Source organism: Pygocentrus nattereri, chromosome 27, assembly GCF_015220715.1.
Source record: "Pygocentrus nattereri isolate fPygNat1 chromosome 27, fPygNat1.pri, whole genome shotgun sequence".
NCBI classification, from domain to species: domain Eukaryota; kingdom Metazoa; phylum Chordata; class Actinopteri; order Characiformes; family Serrasalmidae; genus Pygocentrus; species Pygocentrus nattereri.
This window is the reverse complement of record NC_051237.1, coordinates 18377503-18405152: the sequence shown is the minus strand read 5'-3', so window position 1 is coordinate 18405152 and position 27650 is coordinate 18377503. Positions and strand designations below refer to the sequence as shown.

Genomic DNA, 27650 nt, shown 5'->3' with positions numbered 1-27650 from the left:
ACCGCTCCGGGCAAGTGTGCTCACTGCCCCCTAGTGTGTGTATTCACTAGTGTGTTTGTGGTGTTTCACTTCACTGATGGGTTAAATGTGGAGGTGGAATTTCCCCAGTTATGGGATTAAAATAGAATCACTTAACTTATCTATTGCTACATAGTTCATCAACCACCCTCTTCTTCATCTAGTTTCTGACCACAAGATCCTTGATTAGATGTTTTTTGGGTTGTGAAGAATTCTCAGCTTGGTAGTAACACTGACATGGAGGCATGTGGCACTGGTTTGAGTGTCTCCAACGCAGGTCCATTTTAGGTCCAGGTACCATGTAGGTGCACTTTGTAGTTCAACAGTTAGTCCATCTTTTTCTCTGCATTCTTTGTTAGACCCCCTTTACCCCGTTCTTCAATGGTCTGCACCCTTGTGAAACCATAACAGCACCACATAAAAAGATACATAAAGCTAGGTGAACAAAGTCTTCCATATTTTAACCATATTCTCATCATACCTAATGCTTTACATGTTTAAAAAACAAAGAACAACAGTACTGTTAACAGAAAACACATGTGAATGCTTTTTAGTGTTGACAGGCAATACATAATGTCGATGATATAAAGGTAATAAAAGAGTAAGGTTAGCTGTTAGGCTGACTCTTTTTGGGTGAGTGTGCAATTTCAATTACACCATCACCCTCTGTTTTAGCTTCTTATGACAACACAGTTGTGGTTGTGGAGAGAGTTAATAGAACATAAAATACCAAAATGTAAATATGTAAGCTTTTTTGACAATCACCCTAATACCCTAGAAGTACCAGATTATTTTCGGTTTTAAAAAGTGGGATGGACATGTCCCACTCATCTCCCTCTGAATTTGCCTCAACTGTATCAGACACAGCCATCTTTCAGGAGTTTTAAACACTTTGTCCCCATACTTTTGTCCCTATTAGACACACCTTGATGGTCCACCTTGTAGGTGTTGCTGCACAGTTTGTGTTAGTCATCCTCTAGTCCTGCACCAGTGGTCAAAGGATGCTGTAGGCTGAATATTTTTGGTTGGTGAATTCATCTCGACCCTGCATTGGCACTGAGGCATATAAAAACTCCAGCAGAACTGCTGTGTCTCATCCCTCATCACACATCCATTAACACACCACTAACATCTCATCAGTGTCGCTGTAGTGCCGAGAATCATCCGCTACCCAAACAATATATGCTCAGAGGAGGTCCTGATGTTGGGGTCTTGATCACTGATGAATGTGGTAAAGGGGGACTAACAAATAATGCGGAGAAACAGATGTTCTAGGTGTCAAATTCAGGTCCAGAAAGTAAAAGTCCTTCCCAGGATTTTGTTCCAACAGGCTGGCTTCTCTAGTTAGATCACACCACCAGCAGAGCTGTCCAGCCTGTTGGAACAAAATACTGGGAATGACTTTTACTTTCTGGACCTGAATTTGACACCTCTGTCTGCAGGCCAACGAAGTGCACCTACAGCACTGTGCAAAAGTCAAAGACCACAATCCATTTATTTCATACCCAACAGTCATTGAAATGGAAATGTATTCATTTTACATGAGCTTACATAAAGATTGAGAAAATCAAGGAGAAAATGGGACTCCTAGCACCCATGCAAGACCTGGTAGGCCACCAAAGCTGTCACCATCAGATAAACTGTTCACTATGATTCTAAAAGGATGTGTAGCTGTCAAGAAGCTGTAACTGAAAAAGGAAATAGATAAGAAAGAAAAATCTGCAAATCAGACAATCTGCTGGTGTTCTCAGAACAATGGACTGACCACCCCTAGAGTCCAGACCACAATGTCATTGGCTGCATTTACATGAAAAGATTTCTGACTGAGGTGTCTATATGTGCACTCTATTCAACAGTCTGATGGAGAATCTTTGTTTACATGCTCACAAGTAATCCGATGCAAAATGATGCGCATGCGTGGAGTAGCTCTTTGAGTACACGTTACCATGCCAGCAAACATCACGTGAGGTCCAGTCGGTGTGAGATGAGTTTCCAGTTGACACGCTTGAGTTTTTAATGGCTTTAAAATGATGTCAGACTTAGAAAAACGTCCTTCATCTGTACTTAAAGGAAGCGGCGAGTGGAAGACGTCATGCTCTGAGACATGCTAGACGTCCGTCCCACCGCCATATTTTAAAGGCCAGAGCATGAACTTCGTCTCCTCTGCAGACCAGTTTCTGCTCCTGCCATGCTGAACGGTATAAACCTTTCGCTATGACGCGACGCACATGCGCAGAACGTACTTACACTGGGAATGAGAAGCAGAAAACGCAACCAACTTCTGAGACTGAACTTTTGAGCTATGGAAAAATATTCCTGCATACTTCTTTGAAATACTCTAATAGTAGAAGCTGTAATAAAGGAAAGGGTGGACACACTACATACTGAAACATTTGATACTGTATTTAGTTGTTTAGGCTGGGTAATGTTCTTCTAAATACGTGTTCAGCTTTTGTCCTGATGCTGAAAAATGAAAGCTTGTACTTATTGGTTGTTTTGACTTGAATGAATAAATGAATAAATGGGTACAGAACTGTGTGAATGGTAAGTGGACCTGATAAAACAGACAATGAACATAGATACAAAGTAGGTGTACCTAATTAAGTGACCAGTTTTACTGTGTTGTGCAGTGCAGTTTTGGAAAAAGCTACATTACTTGTGGTAAATACTGACATTAATTAAAAACAAACCTGCTGTATATGAGCATGTCTGACTTTAAACAGTGCGTGGGTCCATAGAGACTTGTTTGTGAAAGCCAGCATCAGCATCTGAGCAGCACAGGCAGACTAGTGCAGTCTGAGGCACAAATGAACAGAGCTGCACCAGCTGCATGCTTCAAAATTGACTTGCATTTATTCACATGTCACCTTAAAGGGCAAATGAGCCCTAAAGAGAGAAGTCAGAGGAGCGCCTCTAACAACAAAAAAAAATGTCTTGTCTGGGACATCAGAGGCAGAAGATAAAAGGTAAATACAATGAAACAGAGTGAGGAGAGGGTCTTCTGAAGGACACAAATTACTATGCGTGCAAGTTAGGGGAAGAAAGAGAAGTCCCTCAGGGCAAGGGCACCGCACAGCAGAGGAGAGAACAATAACTTGCATGAGGAAAGCTAATAATCCTGTGAAGAGTGGACGATTACATAATACGTGCTGAGGGCCACCTTTATTAAAGCCTTGGTTCGGGTCCATCGTAAATGCTTTATCTGTTTAAGGTAGGATATTAACACAATGTTTACATTGTCTTCTAATAATCTTTGAGGTTTTTTTTGCTGTATTAAGTGCAGCTAAAAACCAGATTGGCCTTGTTTCCTCATAGGCGCTCACAAGGACTTTTCATGTTTTCCCATTATTGTCAAACAGAGCCATAAGCAAAGTCTACACTTGACTTGAGATAATACTAGTGGGCTAATATCATCAAGTTTCACATTGCACAGAGGTACTAGGCAAGGATGCCCCCTCTCACCACTCCTACTCTCAATTTTTGTAGAACTGTTGGCAGCAGCTATACGACAAAACACAATCATAAAAGATATCCAAACCCAAACGGTAGAACACAAAATCAGTTTATATGCAGAAGACATTCTACTGTTTTTGTAGAATCCCCCCACATCAATCCATCAAACCATACAAATGATTGAAAAATACTCCAAAATCTCCAATTACTCTGTTAACTGGACTAAATCTATCATACTACCGATCAACTAAGATGAACTTATCAGATACAACAGCACAGTTTCTTTCTATCCCCTTAAACACCCAATACGTCACATATCTGGGCATCAAAATTTCCTCCCAAACACAATTTTAACCCACTACTCTCAACTATAAAGAATGACCTCAAATGCTGGATGAACTTTCCACTATCCCTTATTGGCAGAATATCTACAATCACACTAACCACATTACCACAAATAAACTATTGATTCCATTGATTCTCAACGATTCCAATTCAACCTCACTCTACCTGGTTCCAAACCTTAGACTCTATTACCTCCAAATTTTACTAAAAAAATAAACCACCTAGGATCAAATTAGTTACATTACAGAAGCACAGAACCCAGGGAGGCCTCAAAGCCCCCAATTCCAACTTATTTTCACAAAGCCCAAAGCCCATTTCTTATTTTTACCCCTACCCTTTGCTTTTGAGTGCCATGTTGCCCCTTGGAGCTGAGTTACAATGGATAATGGTTGAGATCTTCCCCAACAAAATGGGACAAACCTTCAAGAACCCACCACAGCATAAGTAGTCATTGATAGCTTTTATGTAAACAGATGTAATCAGTTTTGCCAGAGATTTGAAAATTGGAAATGCTGGTGAATTTGTTTGTGGTATGTTGGATAGACTGCAAACAAAGCAAGGGGTGACATGGGACTGGGTCCAAAGGAGAATGACTGGACAGTGCCTTTATTTTTTTTTATATACATACTCTTCTCCCACTCAACTAACACGTTTCCACTCCAGTGTTCTGGCTTTGCTTGCTTTGTAGTGCACATGGCAGCTGGGTGAACTTAGCAGATGAAGACAAAGCCTGTGATTAGTTAGTAAAAAAAATTCTGGACTCACACCTGGTCCCACTCCTCCATGTGCTTTTCTGTTTACTTTCTGGTCGTCCACGTGCCACTTTGTTTTGATTCTTTGATGTCCTGCCCCCTTGTTTCGCTACTCCGCCCCTGATTGTTTCCACCTGTTTCCCACCTGTCCCTCGTGATCCCTATTGTATGTTTGCCCCTTGTTTTCGCTGGTCTTTGTCTGATATGTGTTTGATTGTGCTGTATGTCTGGATGTTTTATATGCTAGTGTTCTGTTAATCCGGCCTCGGTTGTGTATTTCAGTCTGTGTTTGTTTCAATACGTCCGTCCCACCTTATCTCTGTGTTGGCTCTATGAACCTGGACCATTTCGACCATGACCCTGGATTTGCCCTGAATAAATCTCACTTTTCTAAGCACGTGCATCCGCCTCATCGCTCCACGTTACACATAGTTGGAATTGTGACAGAATTTTGACAGTTTACCAGCACTCATGGATCTTATAGTGTCATAGTGTTAGTGGAGCATCCATGACAGGCAAAATGAAACTGCTTTATAGGAATTATTCTAATTCTATTTACAGCCGGATGTGACAATGCAGTGACTATAATAAAGGTGCACAGTTGCTCGCAATGAAAGAGAGAATTCAATTTTTAATTGTAATTATTTATGTGGCAAATAATTGTCAGCTAACATTTCAGGATGGCAGTAATGCTGAGTGTGCAGACCTGGATCAGAACAAAATTGTGGAGGGAGCCTCAAAAATAAATGGGAGTATATATTCTAGGAAAGTGTGTGGGTATTCAAAAGTAAAAATGCGTTTGTTGTTTATAATTATATGAATTAAAATGAAACAGTCCATGAATTTTCTAAAATATCTCAAGCTTTAATTGCTAATTTGCTGAGAAGCAAAAAACATTCAGAAGCCTCTTTTAAGTTGTGCTTTGCATGAATAATAATATAAATGCTGTATTGCATTGCATGGATAACATAATATAATAGAATATTTGGATCCAAGATTTACCTGGATTGTTCAGGTTTTTGGTTGTCTGGAGAAAAATTCCGATCCTAGACACAATATCTTCCGGTTTACTTTGCTTAGGTTTATGCATCATCATCACCATCATCATTGTCCTGCAGATGATCATGCCCAGACATGGTGTAGCTTTATAGTGAATGGACACCGTTCTTAAGAGGGCCATTTCCCCCCTGTAACAATTGTAACCGGTCCCTGCTGACTTTCATCCATTGTTATCCACTGTGGCATTTCTGAAGGGAGCATTTGCAGAGGAAGTGAAAACGAAATCTTCTGTGTGACCTTCACACAAAGTACCATGAGGTAAAAGATGGGGGTGGGGTGGGGGTGTATGAGGGGTTTATTTTTTGAAGCACAGCTTCTCTTCATGCAACATTAATGCTGCGATTTACTCCCCTCACTTACAGAGGGAGAAATGTCAGCCATTGTCAGCATCTTTTCCCCTGCCTTGCTCTCTCTCTCTCTCTCCCTGACTAATGCACAGGGGTCAGTGTAAAGTGTCCCACTACAGCATCCTTACAGACATATGCTGTCATGCTGATGCATTTCCAGCTTTCCATGCATCAGCTCCGTCCAGTGCACACCCGCAAATAGCTGAGGAAACGCTGACGATGCATGTGCACACACATCCAGCCGGCATATCAAAACTTCAGAAATCAATCAGCTGTCTTTCTGGTCAAACAACAGGGGATCAACAGGAAACCTGACCCTCTGTGAGCTTAGACCTGGAAAGTGACCCTGTCACTTCTATTTCTTTGGAAAACCAACTAAAAGGCCATTATACTGTCAGATTTATGCACATACACAAAGATAGATCATTTAACCCATAGACAGAACAGAAACGTATTCAGTTAATATAGCTGATGCGGTAACACTTTACATTAAGGGTGTCGTATTAAAGACGTGTTATATGGTGAAGTCATTAACTAGTCAATTTAATACATTAATTAAATGTTCGTTAACCATTGGTTGTTACTGAGTAACTGATTATGTGCTGAGTAATTAGTAATTGACTATATTGTTAATTGATAGTTACGTTCATTATAAGTTCCCAGTTTAATTAATTAAATATTAACTGTGCGCTAACTATTGTTCATCATACTGCTAATATACTGTGTGTATACTCATAAAAAACAGTAACATAAGAACTAGTGAGTACTTTACGTTAGTGCTATACTTACTGAATATATATATATATATATATATATATATATATATATATATATATATATATATATATATATATATATATATATATATATATATATATATATAATATTACATTTGGTACTAATATACAAATGATACTACTAATTAATACACATTTCACTATGAATCCCAGTAGAAACTTTGTTGACCCTCTCAATGGAAGGTCATACCCAAAACAGAATGTGCATCTGAGATACGCTGAATTGGTTCAGACAGAATTGATTCAGTGTTCAGAACTGTTTTCAATGACTTTTAACTGACCTGCACATCAAACTAAAATCCTTCTGCTTTGAGTAACTCTATACCTTAATTAAGTTTATTCATTAAAACAAATGGTAACATTTTATTTGGATAGTGCCCTGTAGATTCTTTCTAAATGCCCAGTATATATTTAAGTAACATTCAACTGAACAGTCATTAAATGCCACTTGAAGTTCAGTGTGAAAGGGTTTATTAAATGTAAGTATATTAAATCTATCCCTAAACCCTAACCCTACCCTAAACCTAACCTTAACCTCAAGGCAAAACCTACATCTACTTCTAACCCTAACTATAATGTTGTTGATAGTCTCCTGAAAGTTTTTTAATGATTTAAGTAGCTGTAGAGCATTTTGTTCAAATGATCAAATGATAGCAAAACTTGCATTACTCAGAACTGTGTGACTGACAAACACAGCATTGAAGGGTTAAACACATAAATTGTAATATTGTTCATTAAAATGCAAAATTCTTAATGTTAAACACTGATTTCAGAATTTGGGACACATTTACTTCAAGACAGTGGGCTCTAACTGCTCATTAGGTGGACATGAGAAATAGGGATGTAGTCTTAGTTCCTGCTCTAAAATGCAGGGATGTGGCTAAAATAAGGCTCTTTCTAATGTGTAAAACAAAAAGCAACTTTTGAATAGAGTTATTTTTATTCACAAATTAAATTAAACATCTCCTAAATAACATTTTTTTTTTTTTTAAAGTAAATGTTATATTTGTAAGTTAAAATTAGGGGTGTGGCTTGGGGACAGACACCTCCGAATAGATAAAAAAAATCTATAAATGTTGATTTTGTATATATTTAGCAAATTACTATGTTATAATAAACTAATGCATTTGGTTTGAATAGATCATAACATAATCCTGGCTTCTGCCTGGTGAGCACTGGGACAGGCTCCAGCATCAGCCTTAATCATGAGTTTGTAGTACAGTTAGTGGTAAGAACGCTTAACAGGGCACACAAGCGGTAATGAAGTGAGGAAAATAAAGCAGTAGATTAGTTAATGCACAATTAATTGGACACACTGATAAGTACTAATTCATTCGTATGTTTTTTACTTTTTTATACACAGTAAACAGTTATCAGCTTATTAGCAGTGTACAATGATTATTAACAGTTATTTATGGTTATTAAGTTAACGATGCCCTCAACTGCTAATTATTAAGTACTTAATCAGTAAGTAAATAATAACAAACACTTAATGAGCAGTTAACGAATATATAATGAGTACTTCATGACTAGTTAGCACATAATTATCAAGTAATTTGTGACCGTTGATGTAAAGTGTTATCATTGATGTTAACTGTGGTATAGTTGCTTGTTAACCCTGCCCCTGAATCTAAAACCTTCTCGTATTGGTTTATGAAGCATTACGAAAAGGCCAGAGAAACATTTGGAGCATTAAAAAGAACTGGTTTCAGCAGGAAATGCTTAGATGCAGTAGAGTAATAATTCATTGATGAGCTTCTTGCTGACGAACTCAAAAGTGTGCTTTGCAAATGACTGTCATTTTTGTGAAACTGTGTCAGCAAAAACTATAAATATGCCTCGCAAATATGCCACATCGGGTTAAGAGGGCAGGTTTCCCAGTCTTCCCCTTATTTGGTCTTGTGCACAGAATAAGTGCGAGAGGGCAGCAGAAGGCCTAAACCCATTTGCTGTAGAAAATCAGAAAGATGCAGCAGGTTTTCTTTCATATGGTAGGATCTAATTTATCCTACTGCTTATCATAATTAATGGAGAAACGTGTTTAATTTCTAGTGTTTAGCCTTTTAGCTCCATTCACCCTCCCTTCATTAAGCACTCGCTCGCAGGTGCTCTCCAGCGTCACGCAGTCATGTTTTTGATGTAATGGGAGAAATAGGAAGTGGCCAGGCTCCCCTTAAAGCAGCTCCGGTTCAACTGACAACATAATGAAAAACATCCATTTTAACAGTGGCCTGTGTTTTATTCGAAGACTTTTATTTAGGGTTTGAAGATTTATGTGTGGAGTCTGAAGATGCTTTTGTAGAATTTTAACGTTTCTTTTTTGCGTAGAGCTCAAAGATTTTTCTGTAACTTTTTTTCTAGAGTTTTGTATAGAGTTTGAATTAAGTTCTTTGTTTTCAAGCCAAGCCAAGTTGTACTAAAAACACATTAGTAGTCTTATAGAAGACTATAGTCTTATAAAAGAAGGGGTAAACTCCCCTGGCAAAACAATATCCCATTTGTCGTGAGTCAATAACTGAAAATATAAAACTCCTGCAATGTTCATAAGCTACTTGTTTATCTAATGTTTGCATCTGTAGTATATTGTCCCAAGGATCTGACCCACTTTGAGCCTTGTAGTCAGAGTCCGGAGGCCCATGGGCACTGGCCCCAATAGCCTGGTCAGTCATACATCCCAGACTGTAGCAGCTCATTTTCAAAGGCATCACGTATACAAAACAGACATAATATAAAAATATACTGTGTATAAACAGATGTATAGATAAATTAAGTGATAAGTGATACTTTTTTGATCCCACAACTGGGGAAATTCCACTTCCACATTTAACCCATCCGTGAAGTGAAACACCACATACACACTAGGGGGCAGTGAGCACACTTGCCCGGAGCAGTGGGCAGCCCTATCCACGGTGCCTGGGGAGCAGTTGGGGGTTAGGTGTCTTGCTCAAGGACACCTCAGTCATGGACTGTCGGCCCTGGGGATCGAACCGGTGACCTTCCGGTCACAGGGCCAGTTCCCTAACCTCCAGCCCACGACTGCCCCAAAATTCATTATAGATATTGAAAAAATGAATGGCAGGGACAGCTGGAAAAATTATATGAAGACGAGAACATTACACCTGGTTACAAATAACACCTCATAGATGACTTTATACAGCAAGATCGTCACGCTGTACTTAAATGTATGAGCTGCTAATTTGGCTCCCCTGCGGGGCAAATAAATGTGTTGGGTGTAGCTTTATTTTTCAACATCTACTAGGAAGAAGCACTTGTCACTACCTGGAAGCTCTGATCAAACCAAACAACCAATATTGCTTTCTGGAGCCTCAATTCATTTTCTTTCTAAAACACATTTGACACAACTCAATAAGACACAACCTCTGTTTGCTGTGCAATATCAGCTTCTGGACACAGAAAAAAGCTGAACATTTTATCAAAGACATTTTAATGTTCACATATAAACAGAAGCCAATATTCATTGACACCATCTTCAGTTCAGAAGTTTGTTTTCTGCATTACACAATGTTTCCGTATGCATCAGTTCTGCTAGCAGTCCACCGTTTTTACACTTTCATGCCAGTCCAGCAATAAAGCATTCATTAGATGTAAAGCTGTCGACTCAGGCATCAGAACTGACTACACAAACGAAAGACATGGGGCTGTAACATCAGCCAGGAATCGGCTCTCCAAACTGAAACATGTTCTCATCGTAAAGGTCTTCAGGAAGCTCCTCATCTCCATCAGCGAAAAATGTGGGGAAGGGAGGGTTTCTGTTCTTCTCCAGGCGATGAGGCAGAATGGTGTCTCTTACCTGAAAACCAAAAACAACATGAGGTCAGAGAAATGTTATGGTTTCACTGTCCTACTGCAGTTTCACAAATGACTCTTACAGAGGAAAATCAGACTCCTAAAACATATTTTAATGATTTAAATGTTCATCATGTTCAGCTTTTAGAATGAGGATAACAACAATAATTAGAACTAATTAACAAACACCCCAAAATTGAACCATTGGGGTCATTAGACTTAAAAACAGAAAACATGTCAACAGTAAATAAGTGAACTGTATTGTCTTACTTAGAAACAGCTTTTTGAGAAACAGACAATTTATAAAAGAACATCTCAATGAACAAAAGCTGTTTATTTTGATCCAAAGGAAAAAAAAACATTCAAATGAAACCCAAACAAACTGCATTGAAATATTAAAACTTTGTTCCATCAATAACTGACCTTCATGTTAAGGTAATAAAGTTTGTGTGTACTGACTATTAAATTAAATGAAAATGTGTGGCATAATTGAATTAACCTCAGAAAACAGTTTTTTTTTTGGTGTGGAAAGAATTCTGGAAGTTTCTTTTGCTCATTTTTTAAATAATATTAAGAAAACTGACAGCTGTATGTAATAACTGACTGGCAGTTAAGTCATGCAGTTAAGCACTTTAACTAAAACCATTACAGCTTGTTTAATTCTGACGGTATAAATGTACATAGACTATACGTTATAGTCATTTTTAACTATTAAAAACAGTATCAGTGACAAAGACCTCAAGGGGAAAACTCATAAGCAGTGAAAAAGGTGACAATTCCCTGTAGTAAAGTCTAGTGGCATCATTTCCAGAAGACATTTTTTGTCATTTTAATATGAAATTTGGATGCACCCAGACAAATATATGCAGAAGAGCTGTGGAAATACCTTGTTCACAGAGTTTAAGTACTATACAAGTCATGTTCAAATCTAGTGTGTACCATAATAAATAAGGTCGAAAGGTAAATGAATCACAGACCTCACATCCAAATAAATCATAAATAGAGGCCATTCTCAAAACTCTCTCATCCCCTGTGTTTTACTGGCTCCTCAAGAGGCCTAGTGTTTGGACCCCGATGACTGCCACTTGGGATGTAATTTGCAGAAGGTCATTTAGCTCTCAGAGCAGTTACAAGAGTCCACAGAAATCAAGTGTTCTACATTAATTTCAGATGCAAATTAAATGAAAATAGTCTTAGTCTCTAACAGTGATAATTTACAAGTTGGCCTTTTATCACTCAAAAAATAGTTTGAAAGCTATTGAAGAAAAATCTGAGCAAATGAAAATGAAACCAAGTTCCTCAATCACAAAATGCGTCTCTCTACGTGTTTCAGCAACATTATCTCAGTTCAGACTGGCCTATTAAATACTATATACTATATATTTAATACTTTATCTGTGGGCTGGCTGAATAACGGCAGCGAACAGCTGTGCTGTGTTAGGGGAAGAAGAGGAGGAGAAAGAGGAGGAGGAAAATTCTTCAGATGTACACGATTCATGTGCACATTTAACATTCAAAACAGGATATAATCCATATAAACGAACAAAAAAAAAGCTATAAACAGTCACTGGGTTTTAATAAGATTCTCAACATTATTCACAGCCTATGGTTTTACACCTACATTTTTAACCTCTTCATTTTTCTAACCAGCGTGTTGCTTGTTGTAAGTTTTTGTGCTCCATTACAAGCTGCTCTGCCACCATCATGATGCACATTCGCTTGGACCGCAACAGTCACAACGGAGGTGTGACTGGTCAGCCTTATATTTAATGCAAACGCAGAAGATCGAGCCGAAAAACTGCATACAAAGTGTAATTAGACTCAGACTGTAAACAGGCCTTAAGGTGGAAATGTGTGTGGGCATGTACAGAAGGGGTCTTACCTTGACCAAGCAGTTGCGATGTCCTGGAACCGACCCATTGATGTACAGAATGTTAGCTTTGGTGTTCACCCTCCAAACCTGATAAACAAAGACGCACACACATTTTATGTATGTATGTATGCATGTGTGTGTGTGTGTGTAATATATATATATATATAAAAATAAAGGGAACACTCAAATAACACATCCTAGATCTGAATGAATGAAATATTCTCATTGAATACTTTGTTCTGTACAAAGTTAAATGTGCTGACAACAAAATCACACAAAAATCATCAATGGAAATCAAATTTATTAACCAATGGAGGCCTGGATTTGGAGTCACACACAAAATCAAAGTGGAAAAACACACGACAGGCTGATCCAACTTTGATGTGATGTCCTTAAAACAAGTCAAAATGAGGCTCAGTATTGTTTGTGGCCTCCATGTGCCTGTATGACCTCCCTACAACGCCTGGGCATGCTCCTGATGAGGTGGCGGATGGTCTCCTGAGGGATCTCCTCCCAGACCTGGACTAAAGCATCCGCCAACTCCTGGACAGTCTGTGGTGCAAAGTGGCGTTGGTGGATGGAGTGAGACATGATGTCCCAGATGTGCTCAATCGGATTCAGGTCTGGGGAACGGGCGGGCCGGTCCACAGCTTCAATGCCTTCATCTTGCAGGAACTGCTGACACACTCCAGCGTGACACCGGTCATGCTGAAGGATGTTGCAGGCAGCAGATCGCTCTCCACGGCGTCTCCAGACTCTGCCACGTCTGTCACGTGCTCAGTGTGAACCTGCTTTCATCTGTGAAGATCACAGGGCGCCAGTGGTGAATTTGCCAATCCTGGTGTCCTCTGGCAAATGCCAAGCGTCCTGCACGGTGTTGGGCTGTGAGCACAACCCCCATCTGTGGACGTCGGGCCCTCATACCATCCTCATGGAGTCGGTTTCTAACCGTTTGTGCAGACACATGCACATTTGTGGCCTGCTGGAGGTCATTTTGCAGGGCTCTGGCAGTGCTCCTCCTGTTCCTCCTTGCACAAAGGCGGAGGTAGTGGTCCTGCAGCTGGGTTGTTGCCCTCCTACGGCCTCCTCCACGTCTCCTGGTGCACTGGCCTGTCTCCTGGTAGCGCCTCCAGCCTCTGGACACTACGCTGACGGACACAGCAAACCTTCTTGCCACAGCTCGCATTGATGTGCCATCCTGGATGAGCTGCACTACCTGAGCCACTTGTGTGGGTTGTAGAGTCCGTCTCCTGCTACCACGAGTGTGAAAGCACCACCAACATTCAAAAGTGACCAAAACATCAGCCTGAAAGCAGAAATTTTATTGAGTGTGTCTTGCTAATTGCCAATAATTTCCACCTGTTGTTTGTTCCATTTGCACAACAGCTGTGAAATTGATTGTCACTGTTGCTTCCTAAGTGGACAGTTGGATTTCACAGAAGTTTGATTTACTTGGAGTTATATTGTGTTGTTTAAGTGTTCCCTTTATTTTTTTGAGCAGTGTGCACACACAAAATAAATATATCTTTACATGCGCTTCATCAACAACCAGGACTGAGAGACAGAGAGTGTATGTGAGAGACAGCAACAGAGAGAGTGAGATGGAGCACATGAGTGAGAAAGATAGCAACAGAAAGGGTAGGAGAAAGACATACAGGTGTTGCTGAGCCAGAAATCGTGTGCGTTTGTGTGCGCACATACACACACACACACACACACACACACGCACGCATAACAGCAGTACTGTAGGTAAGAGACCCAAAAATGGGAACCAAAAACAAAACACTAGATCAGAAAGATCTAATTCTTATGATTGGGTTTTCTGATAATCGAGGTGTATGTACAAAGGTGCATCATATAATATAAAGTGAATAAAATGTCCAAACCAATATACGATAGGTAAATCAATTAATGGATAAAGAAAAGCTAGATTAGACACTGCAAACAGTTTTCACAGTGTCCACTGTGAATGTGCATCTATACCTTTAAGCCAAACGCTGTGTCAAAAACATTTCCCATCTTGCCTGGCATCTTCTTTCCTTTAAAAACTTTAGCAGGATCCTGAAAGAAAATAAAATGTCAATTTATCCACTAATCCAGAGACGATGAAAAACCAACGTGGAGAGGAAAATACATGCATATGTGCAGGCAGACACACACAGTAACGCACTCACCCCTCCAGGTCCCAATGAGCCGGGCCTCCTGTGGGTTTTGGTTTGACCATGAGAGGCTGGCTGTCCACTGAAACCCCAGCGCTTCATTACTCCCTGAAAACCTTTTCCAATCCTACAGTACAACACAAATACAAATACAAACACATATACATCAGCTGACTTCCTCTGCATAAAGTAAGCAGCTTTACTGAACCCTAGATGGCATATAGGTGCATTTTCAATCATACATCAGCAATTTTATTTCTAGACAGCATTAACTTAATATAATAATTTGACCTCTAGAAATAATTTTCTGACCCGAATCTGCTGCTTTCAAACAGGCTTAATTTCCATAAAAAGCTGAAATTTTATGCCCTCTATGTTTCACAATATATTCTTTCACAAATAAGCCCCCCCAGTCAGGACAATAAAATATTCCACACAGCAAAAACACTATGAACAAAAACATACACAAGTATATTCAACATAATGGCCCTTAAAGAATATTTATTGGAAACATGAATGGGAAAGTAGGCTGCATATTTTGGAAGAGAGGATGTTTAGGTGACAAAAGACTACTATGCAGCGAATGTCTGTTTTAATAATTAACTTAACGTTTAATTACATGTCACATTTCTCCCTAAAGCAAATCCAGGTGGATCTAGTCTCAATTTCAAGATTTTTAAAAAACAATTTTGTATTGTCTAGAGATGAGAACTCGACTCGTCTTGCAGCTTGACTTGGACACAAGACTAAAGACTTGTGAAATTTCAACCAAAGGAAAAAAAAAACAAACCAAACTAATTCATTTTGGACGTCTAACTTAATTTTTTTTCCATTTTCCGCCTCACTTGTGTGACTTTGCCCATCAGTTTTGCAACAGTCAACCGCAGTCATTTCTACAATTTTGTTGTCCTGTTTCTCAGAAGTTTCAGTTACAGGTCACATTCCTTCCTTGAATCTTCCACTGGAGTAGCAGCTATATTAGTTAGCTGTACTATGAAACTAGAGACTGTTTCATGAAGTTTTACATCTTTGTTTAAATGTTAGAGAGATTTGTTGAGTGTAGACTTGAGCTTTAGCCTACAAATTAGCCGAATGTTGGCCCCTGTAGTCCCATGACAAAAAAAGCTTAACAACTGTGAGCTTATGCTGTTTATATTACCGCCTTTATGTTGATTGTTGTTTAAAATATGAATTTGAACTTGAAGCTAGTCCCGGTCTTGCCCATTAATGCTCGCTGTCTGCACACAGACTGGCCTCTCTTTGATCACGCTCACATTTTCACTGAAAGGACATCTCAGTCTGATCTGCTGTCAGAATGGCCTGCCTCGGCTCTGGGCCAGACCTGGCATCTTCACATAGACATAAATAAGGCAGCAGTCATCTTTCATAAGGAGGGCGAACAGAAGAGCAAGAGGGGGAAAACTGAAGAGCAGCTTGGGCTGAGCTATTACACCATCATTGGGACTCTAATCAAGTGCAGGGTGTGCTCTCACTAGGAGGGTTAACGTGCGTGTGTGTGCGTGCACACAGGTGCGTTCTACTTATGCAGTAATTACTAGATTTTGAGTGATAAAAACAGCTTATTTTAAACACTGAATGAAATATAATGGTGCCCTACCCCAAACCATCAAGCTGAAATCAGCAGAAATTAGCCTTCAAGAGGGTTTTCTATATTTGTCCTCTAACAGTAAACAGTCTTCTTAACAGTGTCTCAACCAGTACGACTGGACAATTAATACCTTATCAGCCATCAGAGTCACACATCAGCAAGATGCACTAATAACACAGAGCATAGAATTACACAATCAAAATTTACAGAAATAAAATGAAAAGCTGCTGTTTAAATTAGAATGAATATCAATTTGCACATCTACCGGAAAACAGAACATAATCTTTCTATAAAACTGTACTCATTAAGCGTCTCAGAGTAGGAGTGTTAATCTTGGATCAGTCCTCTCTTATTTACGATAACTTATTTACAGCTTATTGCAGCTGAGGCTTCTGTCAGTGGAATTATTGTCAGGAAAAGTCAGAAAGTACAGTGGATATTATCGGGTGGGGGGGGGTGTCCTTGAACCCTCATTAATAAAAGATTTGTAATAATTATTAGCTTGGGAATTATTAAAATAGTGTATAAGCACAAAAACTGAGACAGACAGGCCTAAATTTAACAGGCAGACTAGGACCGGAAGAGCAGGTCTAACATTTCCATACATGGAATGGAGTGAACACCACTCCAGACACAGAGCAGTGTATAATAACGAAAGGAGCATTTGTGGTAGGAAAACAACTGGAAGGTCAGAAAGAGTGAGAAACACTGCTTGTACAGTTGATGCTAACTGGGAATAGGAAGGCTAGTTGATAAGGGCTGGTAAGAACCAGTCTTTGAGTCAAATTAATAAGAAAGTGCTACAAACAACGGACACAGGGAGGACAGGGAGGCCTGAGAAAACAAGGCCGAGAAAATTCATGAGAAAAAACATCTTGAGTTGGGTGACATTTAAAAAAAGGCGGGGGGGGGCGACGAAACCTCCAAGGGAGGGGCGATGGGGATGCTCAGCTTTGGGTATGAGATGAAATGTGTTTAGATTGTCTGTACGTTTGGCTTTCTGGATGCCACCTTATCACTTGGAACTTAATAAACGAAGAAGGGACCCATTTCTCTCCGTCAAAAAAGGAACCTGCGGCTGAAGTTTGGTTTTTCATCTGCCTTGGACTTTTTGCAAGAATACTTTTTCAATCTTTTTGATTCGTTACCCTTTTTTTTAACATTAGAACATACTTTAATACTTTTTCTGCATCAAAGAACAGATTAAATTAGAATTAAAACCTTAACTTAACATTAATTAATTAGTAACGTTTTTCCACATCGTCCGGGACTTTGGAGCGGAGGATGTGGGAGGACAGGCTGCTCGAGTCCCGACAATATACTCGCCCTGCTTGTGGGTGAATGAGGTTCAATCCCACTGTTCAGGCAGCAGTCAGAAGCTAGAGACTGGGTGATTATTGGGTCAGCTGATCTGATATTTAGCATTTCACCTTGAAATTGTCATTTTATCTTGCTGGTAAAATGCTTAAATGCGAGTTATGCGCATCTGTAATGCAACCAGGGCTTAAATAAATGCTTCTTCCCCAAATCCTAAATTGATTGGGTCAAAATGAGTTAGACACATCAAGCACCGAAACATCAGTACCCTGCACAGTCACTTGGCAATGTAAGCATAGGTCACGTACATAGTGCCAAACTTCTTTCTCTTAGTTTGGTCACACTCTGGCATTCCTAACGTAATTTTGAAAGTTCTTGCCTTTATTTCGTCCAGATATGAAGACCTGTGGTGTAAATGATGCGTCCTCATCAGCAACTGTAACAATTAGCTCTAGTTTAGCACAGAATTAAGCCACAGATGTGAAACCAGGCATTCCTTTGGCTATTTCAAGCATTTACTATATTTTGTGTTCACATCTATCTAAAGTTTCAAAGTATGTCATTACATAATCCCATCCCGATTACCAAATCTTACTGTCTGGAAGCTTCATATACTTTATTTTTATAAAGTTCAAATGTCTAGTTCTAGTATTTCAATGAATACTGTTTTCACTTAAAGTATGTTTTGTGCAGGAATTATGTTCCTGAAAAATTTTACAATTTACTTGAAATTTATGACATATTAATATCAGCCCCATATATTGGCTACTGGCCACCATCACCATATTATTACTTAAAAGACAAAACACGAAAAAGAAAAAATAAATCTCAAAACTGGCATAAAACATGATTTCAGTGCTGTTGTAATTTTGTACTGCTGAACTCTTATTAGGAACAGGGATTATCAATATCATTCAATAAACTTGCTGATGGATATCATTTATATTCATTATGGGCCAGTGAACATATGCTCAGGACAGAAATCTGCCTTTTATGCAGTGATGAACATTTTCAAAAAAAAAAAAACCAAACAAAAAAAAAACAGGACCTCCAAAGCACCTTCAGCACTTATTTGCATATGATTAAGCTGTGAATGTAAAGCAGAGCGCATCAACAGTCCTGGCTGAGTAGTTATATGCTTAAATAATTCTTTTACATAACTTCTGTAAAAATTAGACTGGGTCATTTTATTTTGGATCCTTTTTCATTTGGCCAAAAGCAGGGACATAGATATAATCAGTTAAAACATAATAAAGAGTAACTGAAATGAAAATCCATGCGGATTTATAATTCATATTAACAGCAACAGCAAAAACTTTGGAAAGGAAAAAAAAAATCACGTATGTGTTTGTCTGAACAAGACACTCACGTTTTTGCCGTAACATCCACATACTGTCCTGGACGGAAGTGAGCAGCATAGAGAGGAGTGCCTAAATAAACAGAAGAAGAGGAAGAGGATAATAAATGCAATTGGAAATCTTTGTTGAAGAGCACTTTTGGTAATTATGGCATGGTAAGGGTCACATGTGAGCCTTAAGAATTAACATCACAGAACCAATCCTGTTTTTTTATAATACCCCCTTTTTTCCCTAGAGGCACAAAGAATGTCTCTCTCTGAGAGAAGAACACACCTGGCTTGATGACAGCATTGTCTGTCACATGGAACGTCGTCACTTTTTGTTTCGGAGGTACTCCAGCATTCCGGAACATCTCCAGAGACTCCTCTGTCCGCTGCAGGAGGACAAATAGAAAATGTGTGTAAAAAGGCAACACGCTCTGTATGGGATTTACGAATTGAACGAAGTTCTGACTCATTCAGAAAACCAGGTTACAATTGGCCACAAACTAGATCTCAAGCCACACAAAAACTGTGACCAATACCAATTTTAAGACGGAAGAAATTGATACAGACTGAAGTCACTTAACATGTGATTTCGGAGCCTTAAATCAGGGTTGTCCAGTCTTATTAAATGTGATAACTGGAATATTCCTCAATTCTCTTCTTAGCAACATTAAGGCTACTCTTTAGTTGGCAGCACAATTGAAGGTGTTAGGAGGCTAAAACTCTGTACCAAAAGGAATATTTAAGAACATTTTCCACAGTCTGGTGATTTCCCAGTTTAAAAACGTCTGATTCAACTCATTTAATAATGGCCAGATTTAGTGGGTGTTCCCTGCTGCTTGAGCAAACTGTGCTGGACACCAGCCCCCCAGCATTCCTGAGTGGACTCACTTTTCACTTCACCACAAATCTGGATCTTGAATCCAGTTTCCGGTCTTGCATTTTGCAGTCACTGCCAGGCAAGCAGGCTACGATGCTAGTTGGCCAATTAGCTGCATCAAAAGGCCAGCTATCTACCAGTGAATACAAAATGCAGGACTGGAAATTGGATTCAAGATCTCTGGTCAACATGCAGTCTTGCCTCTTCAGAGGAATTCAGAGAAATACATTTTCAGTGTATGTGGACCTGGATGACATCAGCTAGAGTAGTTTGACTAGAGTAGAGCTGGCCATACTGTTTCTGAACTGTCAGTCAAGTCTTTATCAATGCATACTTGGCAACATGTTAAAGCATTCTTGTTTCACAGCAGCAAAGTATAATATTACACTTACCCTAACATTTTTCAGTACTGTTGGTGTAAATCATTGTTTTATTACACTTTACACAAATACTGGCACCTCAAACCGAGTATCTGTGCACACCCCTAGTTACAACACAAAACAATCTTTTAATTATTGCTATATTACTGGTGACTTTGTGTGTCGGCTGGCTACTCCAGCATTGGCTGGCTGCTGACTCACTCGTCATAGCACTTCTAATGCTAGCTTCAGTGGTAAATGTTTGCAATCTTCCACACATTAACTGAAATCTTACACAGTTCACAGTTCTTTATTAGTCCCACGTATCCTCCTTTGTCTTCAGTTTGAGAATAGGCCAACAGTTCTCTCTTCCCACCAGTCTCTTGTTTTCAGATTTTTCAATATACTTTGGTACACTGTAAAGTTTTCAGAGGTATTCCGGGAGTTACAGGTAATACCCTAATTGCTACAGTGCCATCCTAAAGCAGGGCAGCGCTGCATCTCTAGTTAGTTGAGAATACCGAAAACAGAAGCTCACCAATTGTGGGTGCAACAGGCTAAACAATAACCTTTACATGAATTTGTGATTGTTAGACATGCAGGGAATCAAGTGAGTCATTATATATTTTGCACTTTATATGGTGGGACTTTCCTCATTAACAATCAACCAGCAAAGGCTGCAACACTGATCGGATGTACTGGTCTGGCCCTACCACAAACAAGAGCTACCTCAGCATACACAATCTTGTTCTGTGACTTTGCCGAAGGTCCTTGCCGCTATTAGAGATACCTATTAGTGCTTTTCCTCACTGATGAGCAGAAAAAGTGATAAAGAATGTCTTCCTTCCTTTCTATTTGCTCATCTCTCTATCACTGCTACCCCTCTCTGCTGCAACAGCAGCTATTTCCCCTGAGACAAATACATCCAAATAAAACCAATCAATCCAGGAGAAGGTGTGTGAGAGAGAGATAGAGAGTGAGAGAGAGAGAGAGAGAGAGATAGGGAGAGAGAGATATAGGGAGAGAGAGATATAGGGAGAGAGAGATATAGGGAGAGAGATAGGGAGAGGGAGAGAGAGATATAGGGAGAGAGATAGGGAGAGGGAGAGAGAGATATAGGGAGAGAGATAGGGAGAGGGAGAGAGAGATATAGGGAGAGAGATAGGGAGAGGGAGAGAGAGATATAGGGAGAGAGAGATATAGAGAGAGATATAGGGAGAGAGAGATATAGGGAGAGAGAGATATAGGGAGAGGGAGAGAGAGGGAGAGAGATATAGGGAGAGGGAGATGGAGGGAGAGAGAGGTGGGGGAGACACAAAATAAGGAGAAAGGAGGTGAAGGGAAGGAAGTTGGAAACAGCAAACTTAACAGCCTCTATTAATTCTCTGTAACACAAACACACTTGCCTTCCAAGGTCGCCACCACACTCTCAGAGTAATCCTCCTATATGACCACTTCAGCTCTCATTATTCAGACCCTCTAGGCAGAACACCGCTCAAGTCTATTACACAAACTGCTCACCCACAAAAGTCAAGGATGTGAACAAGGGTGAGGAATTAATGGTGCACTGGAGCACATGTTTGTCTGGTCGTGTACATAAAACAGATAAAGAGTCGTGTAACTAAACAGTGTGTGTGTGTGTGTGTGTGTGTGTGTGTGTGTGTGAGAAAGTTAAGAAATAATTAAACTTACATAAAAGGGAGGAGAGTTTTTAGCCCCTATGATCAGAGCAGCTGTCCGGCCATTGTACTCTTCTTTAGGTATGTGCTTGATCACATGGCAGTCCTGCACCTGAGACACGGAGTGCATACATGTGAGTATACATAAGCAACATACATAATTACTAAAACATGAAAGATAAAAAAATAATAAATCCGTTACAAATCAATCCCTCAAACTTAATATAATAATAGTAACAGGGTTATAGAAATAGTAATAGAAAATCTCACTACTCACTACTTTACTACATCAGTCTCTATAACAATAGAGCAACAGAAAATTCAACTGTTATTTAAAGACCTTTCACCATCTCTACCTTTGAACATGACATTATCACTTATGCTTGCTTCAAATTGATGAATGGTAAATATTTAAAAACTCTAGAAATGAATGAAAAACTGCTACCTCGAAATACAGTCTTGATGACTAAACTGTGAAGGTTCCAGCCCTGTTTCTGGCCTCTTTAGAGTGGTTTCAAGCAAAATGGTCCAATCATTCTCCGACTCGAGAAATTTATGAATTTAGAATTCTTTACAGACTAATAGGAACCAACGTGAACCACATCAATCCATATACAGCCGTTCGTCTTTCAAGTAGAGCTGGCTATCATGTATTTATTCATTTACTGTAGTGACATCAGTACAGCTCCTTTGATTTCTATACCTTCATTTCAAGTCGGGTCTCAAAACATATCTCTTTAGATCTGCATATAACTCCTAACTCCAATCACTCTGTTTTATTAATTTTATCCAATTTTATTTTATTTTATACTTTGAGTGTTATCTCTTGGATTTTACTGTGTTTTTTACTGTGTTTTATTGTTTTACTGTTTATTTACTATTATTATTGTCTCATTTTATGTAAGGTGACCTTGAGTGTCAGAAAGGCGCCGTCAAATAAAATGTATTATTATTATTATTATTCCGTTTTTTATTATAACCCAAAAGGCCATGTGGCTTAAACATAAATTAGACTGAGGTTTTGGAAGTGGCTGACTAGCACACTGCAGAATCAGGAAGCAGTGATGGAAATAACATGCATGAAGAACGTAAATTAGATTGTCAATCTGCAGCACAGAACAAGAACGCTTATTAATCTGACTGCTTACGTACTGAAGAACACAGAATCAATAATCTGTACTGAAGTAAATCAGTTGATATAAAAGACCAGCTTCTAAGTGTTTATGTGCAGTGTGGCTAAATTATTGGTGTGTCTTGTTAAACGGTGCAGTATATCGGGGGGGCACTGTATTTCAATAAGCAGAGGTATCCAGAGTGGTTAGTGTTTGCTTAACTTCTACTTACTATAATAGACAACCCATCCTATGTTATATAGGAATCACTACAATGTAAGGAAGCAGAGGTTTTCTTCAGCAGCTGGAACCCAGAAAAACTCAAATTGTTTAGGCAAAATATTTACATACAGCTTCAAAATGATGAGACACAATTCACCAGAATTTTCAGTAGCTAAGTTGATTTGCTGCAGCTCATCAAATGAAGAGAGTACAGAAAATTCAGAACACATGAAGCTTTACATGTCGTGGTGGTAACAAAGACGGTGTAACCCCAGGTTCCTATCCACAACAGTGTAAAGAGAACAGAGATGGTATATTTCTCTATATTAGACCATTTGTCTTTGAACCACCACTTATCAACAAGGGAATTATGCTATTATTAAAATGAGAGAGCAGTCCTTTATTTGAAGACAATACTACTAGAGGAACAGACCAGTTAGTGTAAAATGGAGTCTACTTTATAAAGATATCTAAATATATAAAAATTTTGTGGGAATATTTTCTCTGTCACTTTGTGCCACTCATCTTACTGATCACTGGTCAGTTTTATTCAATCTGTAACTGTAATTTGGAGTCCACAGTACCTGTAGCATTGTCACCACATGTCTCTCTCCTGACTTGGTCCACACAGGCATCATCCCGAGCTTGACTGCCACAAGACCAACCCTCCGACTCTCTGTGAAACACACAGCTTGATTTATATGTTCTTCATACTGAAACTTTCAGTATCTGCCTAAAACCGACCAGGTACACAGAGCAAGCTGACTGTCAGGACTCATAAGACAGAGGGGGCGACTCACTTTCGTCCCATTCATGCCGGGGCCAAGGCTCGTCCTTCAGTGGGTTTAGTCTGTCCACAGTGAGCTGTTTGTACTCCTCAGCCACAGCCCTTCTCATGACATTGGCGTTATCTTCTGTGAGATGTTCATCCCACCAAGTAGAGGTCTTGATAGTCCTGACGCACTGGACAGCGGGAATACTAGCACACAAAACAAAAGCATAATGTGACTTAAAAGGGCAAAATAACCAAAATAAAAAAACATAACCACTGCCTCAGCTGTTGTAAACAGGCCTGCTCGTCTCCTACAATGGTGCTACAGGGGGACAGAGAGTGAGATTTTATGTTTTAAAGACTAGGAAAACCCCTTTCTGATGATGTATCTTGAAGGTGGGAGAAACGTTTGGAAAACTATTAGCCCTTTGTGGCAACTAACTGTGTAGTGCAGGCTGTTTTTTCCTTTTCTTTCCACTAGCTGGCAAACACAGTAGATGTCCATTTAGCTAATGTCACAGCTAGAAAGCCAAATATCATATCCCTATTTATTACATTTGTGTAAAGCATGCTGGATACTGCAGCGAGAGAATATTGATGGATACACACACACACACACACACACACACACACACACACACACACACACACACACAAAAAAGGAGACGAAATCATGAGAAATCATGAGAAATCAAGTCCAAGAGAAAACATTTAGTTGCTTAACTGAAACAGTGCATTTTAAAAATGATGCTACTGACAGTTTAATAGAGGCATCATGCTTCACTCAACAGAACAGCAGAAAAATGAAACATTGTGATGCACAGTATGATGGTACACTACCCACACTTATGTCATCCAGGTCACGGCACCTGGGGACGCTATAATCTTTTGTGTGCCTTGACTTTCGACTTTCACACATGAAAATGCAGTAACATGAGCCGTCAAGGAGCAGAGAAAGGAGAATAACTGTGAGTAATATATCGCTGCTGTTGGAAGAAAACCTTGTATCTCCAATTCAGTCGTTTTTCAGTTTTTGACATAATTTGAAAATGCCTGTGGCCCTTTACACTGTGCGTGAACTTCGAGATGAACGGACCAAAAGAAATGGCCCAAAATTTCATGGGATAAACTCCGGTTCCATTGACTTACATTAAAAGCCAAGTAAGGTTTTTCCTTCTCCTGTAAAGTTGCCATTTTGGAGAGACGAGGTTTTGATCCGACAGCAGCGACAGATCATGTTCTTGTTCATCACTTCTAGCCATAAAACGATTTCCTGTAAAACAAAGACAAATGTCCAGAAGGATCCAGAGACCCCTTCTAGCCACTGCTGACACTGGCGCTCAACTGTGCGCGCACAGCGTGTAATCATCTCACTAAAAGCACTGCCGTTAGAACAGGACGCCCTGGAGCAGCCGCCCACGAGCTTAAGGTCACTGTGGTCAATGCCAAGCGTCGACTACAGGGGTATAAAGCCCCCCAGCAGCAGGCTGTGGAGCAGTGGAGCTGTGATCTCTGGACTGACATTCGTGGTCCAGAACTAATTATCCAACACCAGTACTCGAGCTCGCTAAGGCTCTGGCGGCTGATTGTAAACCCTCAGTGATGCTGCCGCGCAGTGTAAAGCCTCGCCAGGGCAGCAGAACCTGGGGGGCAGCACAGGAGCACAACCCCCTTCCTAAGACCCCTGGACCAGCTGGACCACCTGGACCAGCTAGTGTCTACAGGCTACTCGACTCGGAACGTGTGTTCACGCGCCTCACCGAGCCCGAAGCTGAAGCCTCCAGCCGGAGGATCAGACTCTGACTCTGACTCGAGTCCCGGCCACAGTCGCTCGGCCGAGGCAACTAGTCAACCTACCGCTCGAGCGACGCCACAGTCCGGTAAGCGGTTACAGGCGCTCCCTTCAGCAGTGCCTCACCAAGCCGGAGAAGCCCGCGGGTCCACGCTGCCATGGTCTCCTTATTATCTCAGGAAAACCATCCCTTCATCTTTCACACGCGCCGCTTTAGCGGTCGTCCCGAGATGTCATTCCTCGAGCTTCCGGTGTAACATTTGCGAAAGCCCCACAACAGCGTGCGGTGTCTACTCATAGTTCCGCTCAAACATGGGTTCCGCTCTTTAGATATATTTTTAAAGTTGTCCTCTAAACTCGAGGAAATAAACCGACTTTTACATTCATTTTGCTTCGTGATAGGAACCATGGAGCAAGTTAACTATATTTATTATTATTGTAAAAAAAGAACATTCAATAATATAATGGTATTTTCACTCAGTCACTTGGTCAGCATTATTATTATATCATATCTCTGCTATGGACAATAACAGCTTAACACCAAGTCACAGCAAAGAACAATAACACTGAGTCACTTAAGTCACTTTAAAATATATATTGTCTATATTTTGTGTATATTTAATATATTTCAATTAGTTTTTTTATATGTTACTGTGACTTATTTACTCTCTGTAGAGTGACTATCTGAGCCTCACCACAAGCATTTCATTGCATAAATGTCCTGACATGTAGAGCAAATGGCAAATAAACTTGAAAGTTGAAACTATCTATTCACCAAATTATTGTATGTGATTGTACTATGACCTAGCACCTCATAACTACGACTGTCATCATGACTCATGATTTCCTCATAATTATCTCATAATTATGATTTAGCATATCACAATAATGACTTATGATTTAGTATCTCATGAGTATGACTTACTTTCTTTTTCTTTCACTTTATTTTCTCATCATTATGAAATGGTAAATTATCATAATTATCAGAAACATTCTCATTATTAAGTAATTATTACGACATACTAAGTCATAATTATGTAAAACCTTGTACTAAATGGCCATATCTTTTTTTTTCCAATGGTAGAAATGGGATTCTACACATTAGCAACGTTTACTACAGTAGTTTTTTGCTTTGTGAGCCATTTCATAAGCACCATTTGTGCCTACATGGGGCAGTCGTGGGCTGGAGGTTAGGGAACTGGCCCTGTGACCGGAAGGTCGCTGGTTCGATCCCCAGGGCCAACAGTCCATGACTGAGGTGTCCTTGAGCAAGACACCTAACCCCCAACTGCTCCACAGGCACCGTGGATAGGGCTGCCCATTTTTACAGGTCTGTACAGGCAGCCACTCAAACACCATCTCAAATATTACTGTAAAAAAGTTCAGAAACCTCAAACCCTGGTCACACTCAAACATCATTACATATAATCATATTAATTTACTATAAAACATCCATTTTTATCAATTTAATTTGATCCATTTGATCAATTTAAGCTCTGCATAACTTACCCATGTTGCACATGATGAAGAGTGACATTATTTAAGACTTCAGAAAAGCTAAGACTGGTAGTGTCTGCTCTTGTTCACCAATGATAACGTGTTCTTTGCCACCACACTGAGCAAAAGATTAGCTAGCTAAGAAACTTATTTTTATAAATCTAATGAACTGAGCAGAAAACATTGATTAAAAAAAACAGTTCTATGAGAACAAATGCAAAAAGGTTAAAACAGTAAGCTGTGATTTTATGTATGCCAGTGTGTTCATTTAACCTTTGCAATCCAGTAAATATCATCCAATACCTGGTTCTTTCGGTGATTAATGGGTGTCCAGCTGTGTCAGTATCTATAAAAGGGGCCCAGTGAAGACTTAAGGGTGCCTGATAGCTGTAGGCTCCCCTTCGCTATGGGCTCCAGTGCAATTGCCACTCCCCACCCCAGTAGTTACACCATGATATA

At 39.7% G+C, this 27650-nt stretch overlaps 1 protein-coding gene across 1 annotated transcript; it reads right to left on the bottom strand.

Annotated features, from left to right (window-relative positions):
- Positions 1–10199: 10199 nt before the first annotated feature.
- On the bottom strand, positions 10200–25961 carry mrpl3 (mitochondrial ribosomal protein L3). The gene is made up of 10 exons (XM_017693598.2): positions 25760–25961; positions 23931–24109; positions 23715–23806; positions 21810–21908; positions 19168–19267; positions 18906–18966; positions 14626–14737; positions 14435–14512; positions 12461–12538; positions 10200–10582 (listed from the first exon to the last, which is right to left on the bottom strand). Exons 1-10 carry the CDS (start codon positions 25852–25854, stop codon positions 10439–10441), a joined length of 1038 nt encoding a protein of 345 aa, XP_017549087.2. The 5' UTR covers positions 25855–25961; the 3' UTR covers positions 10200–10438.
- Between the last annotated feature and the right edge of the window lie 1689 nt (positions 25962–27650).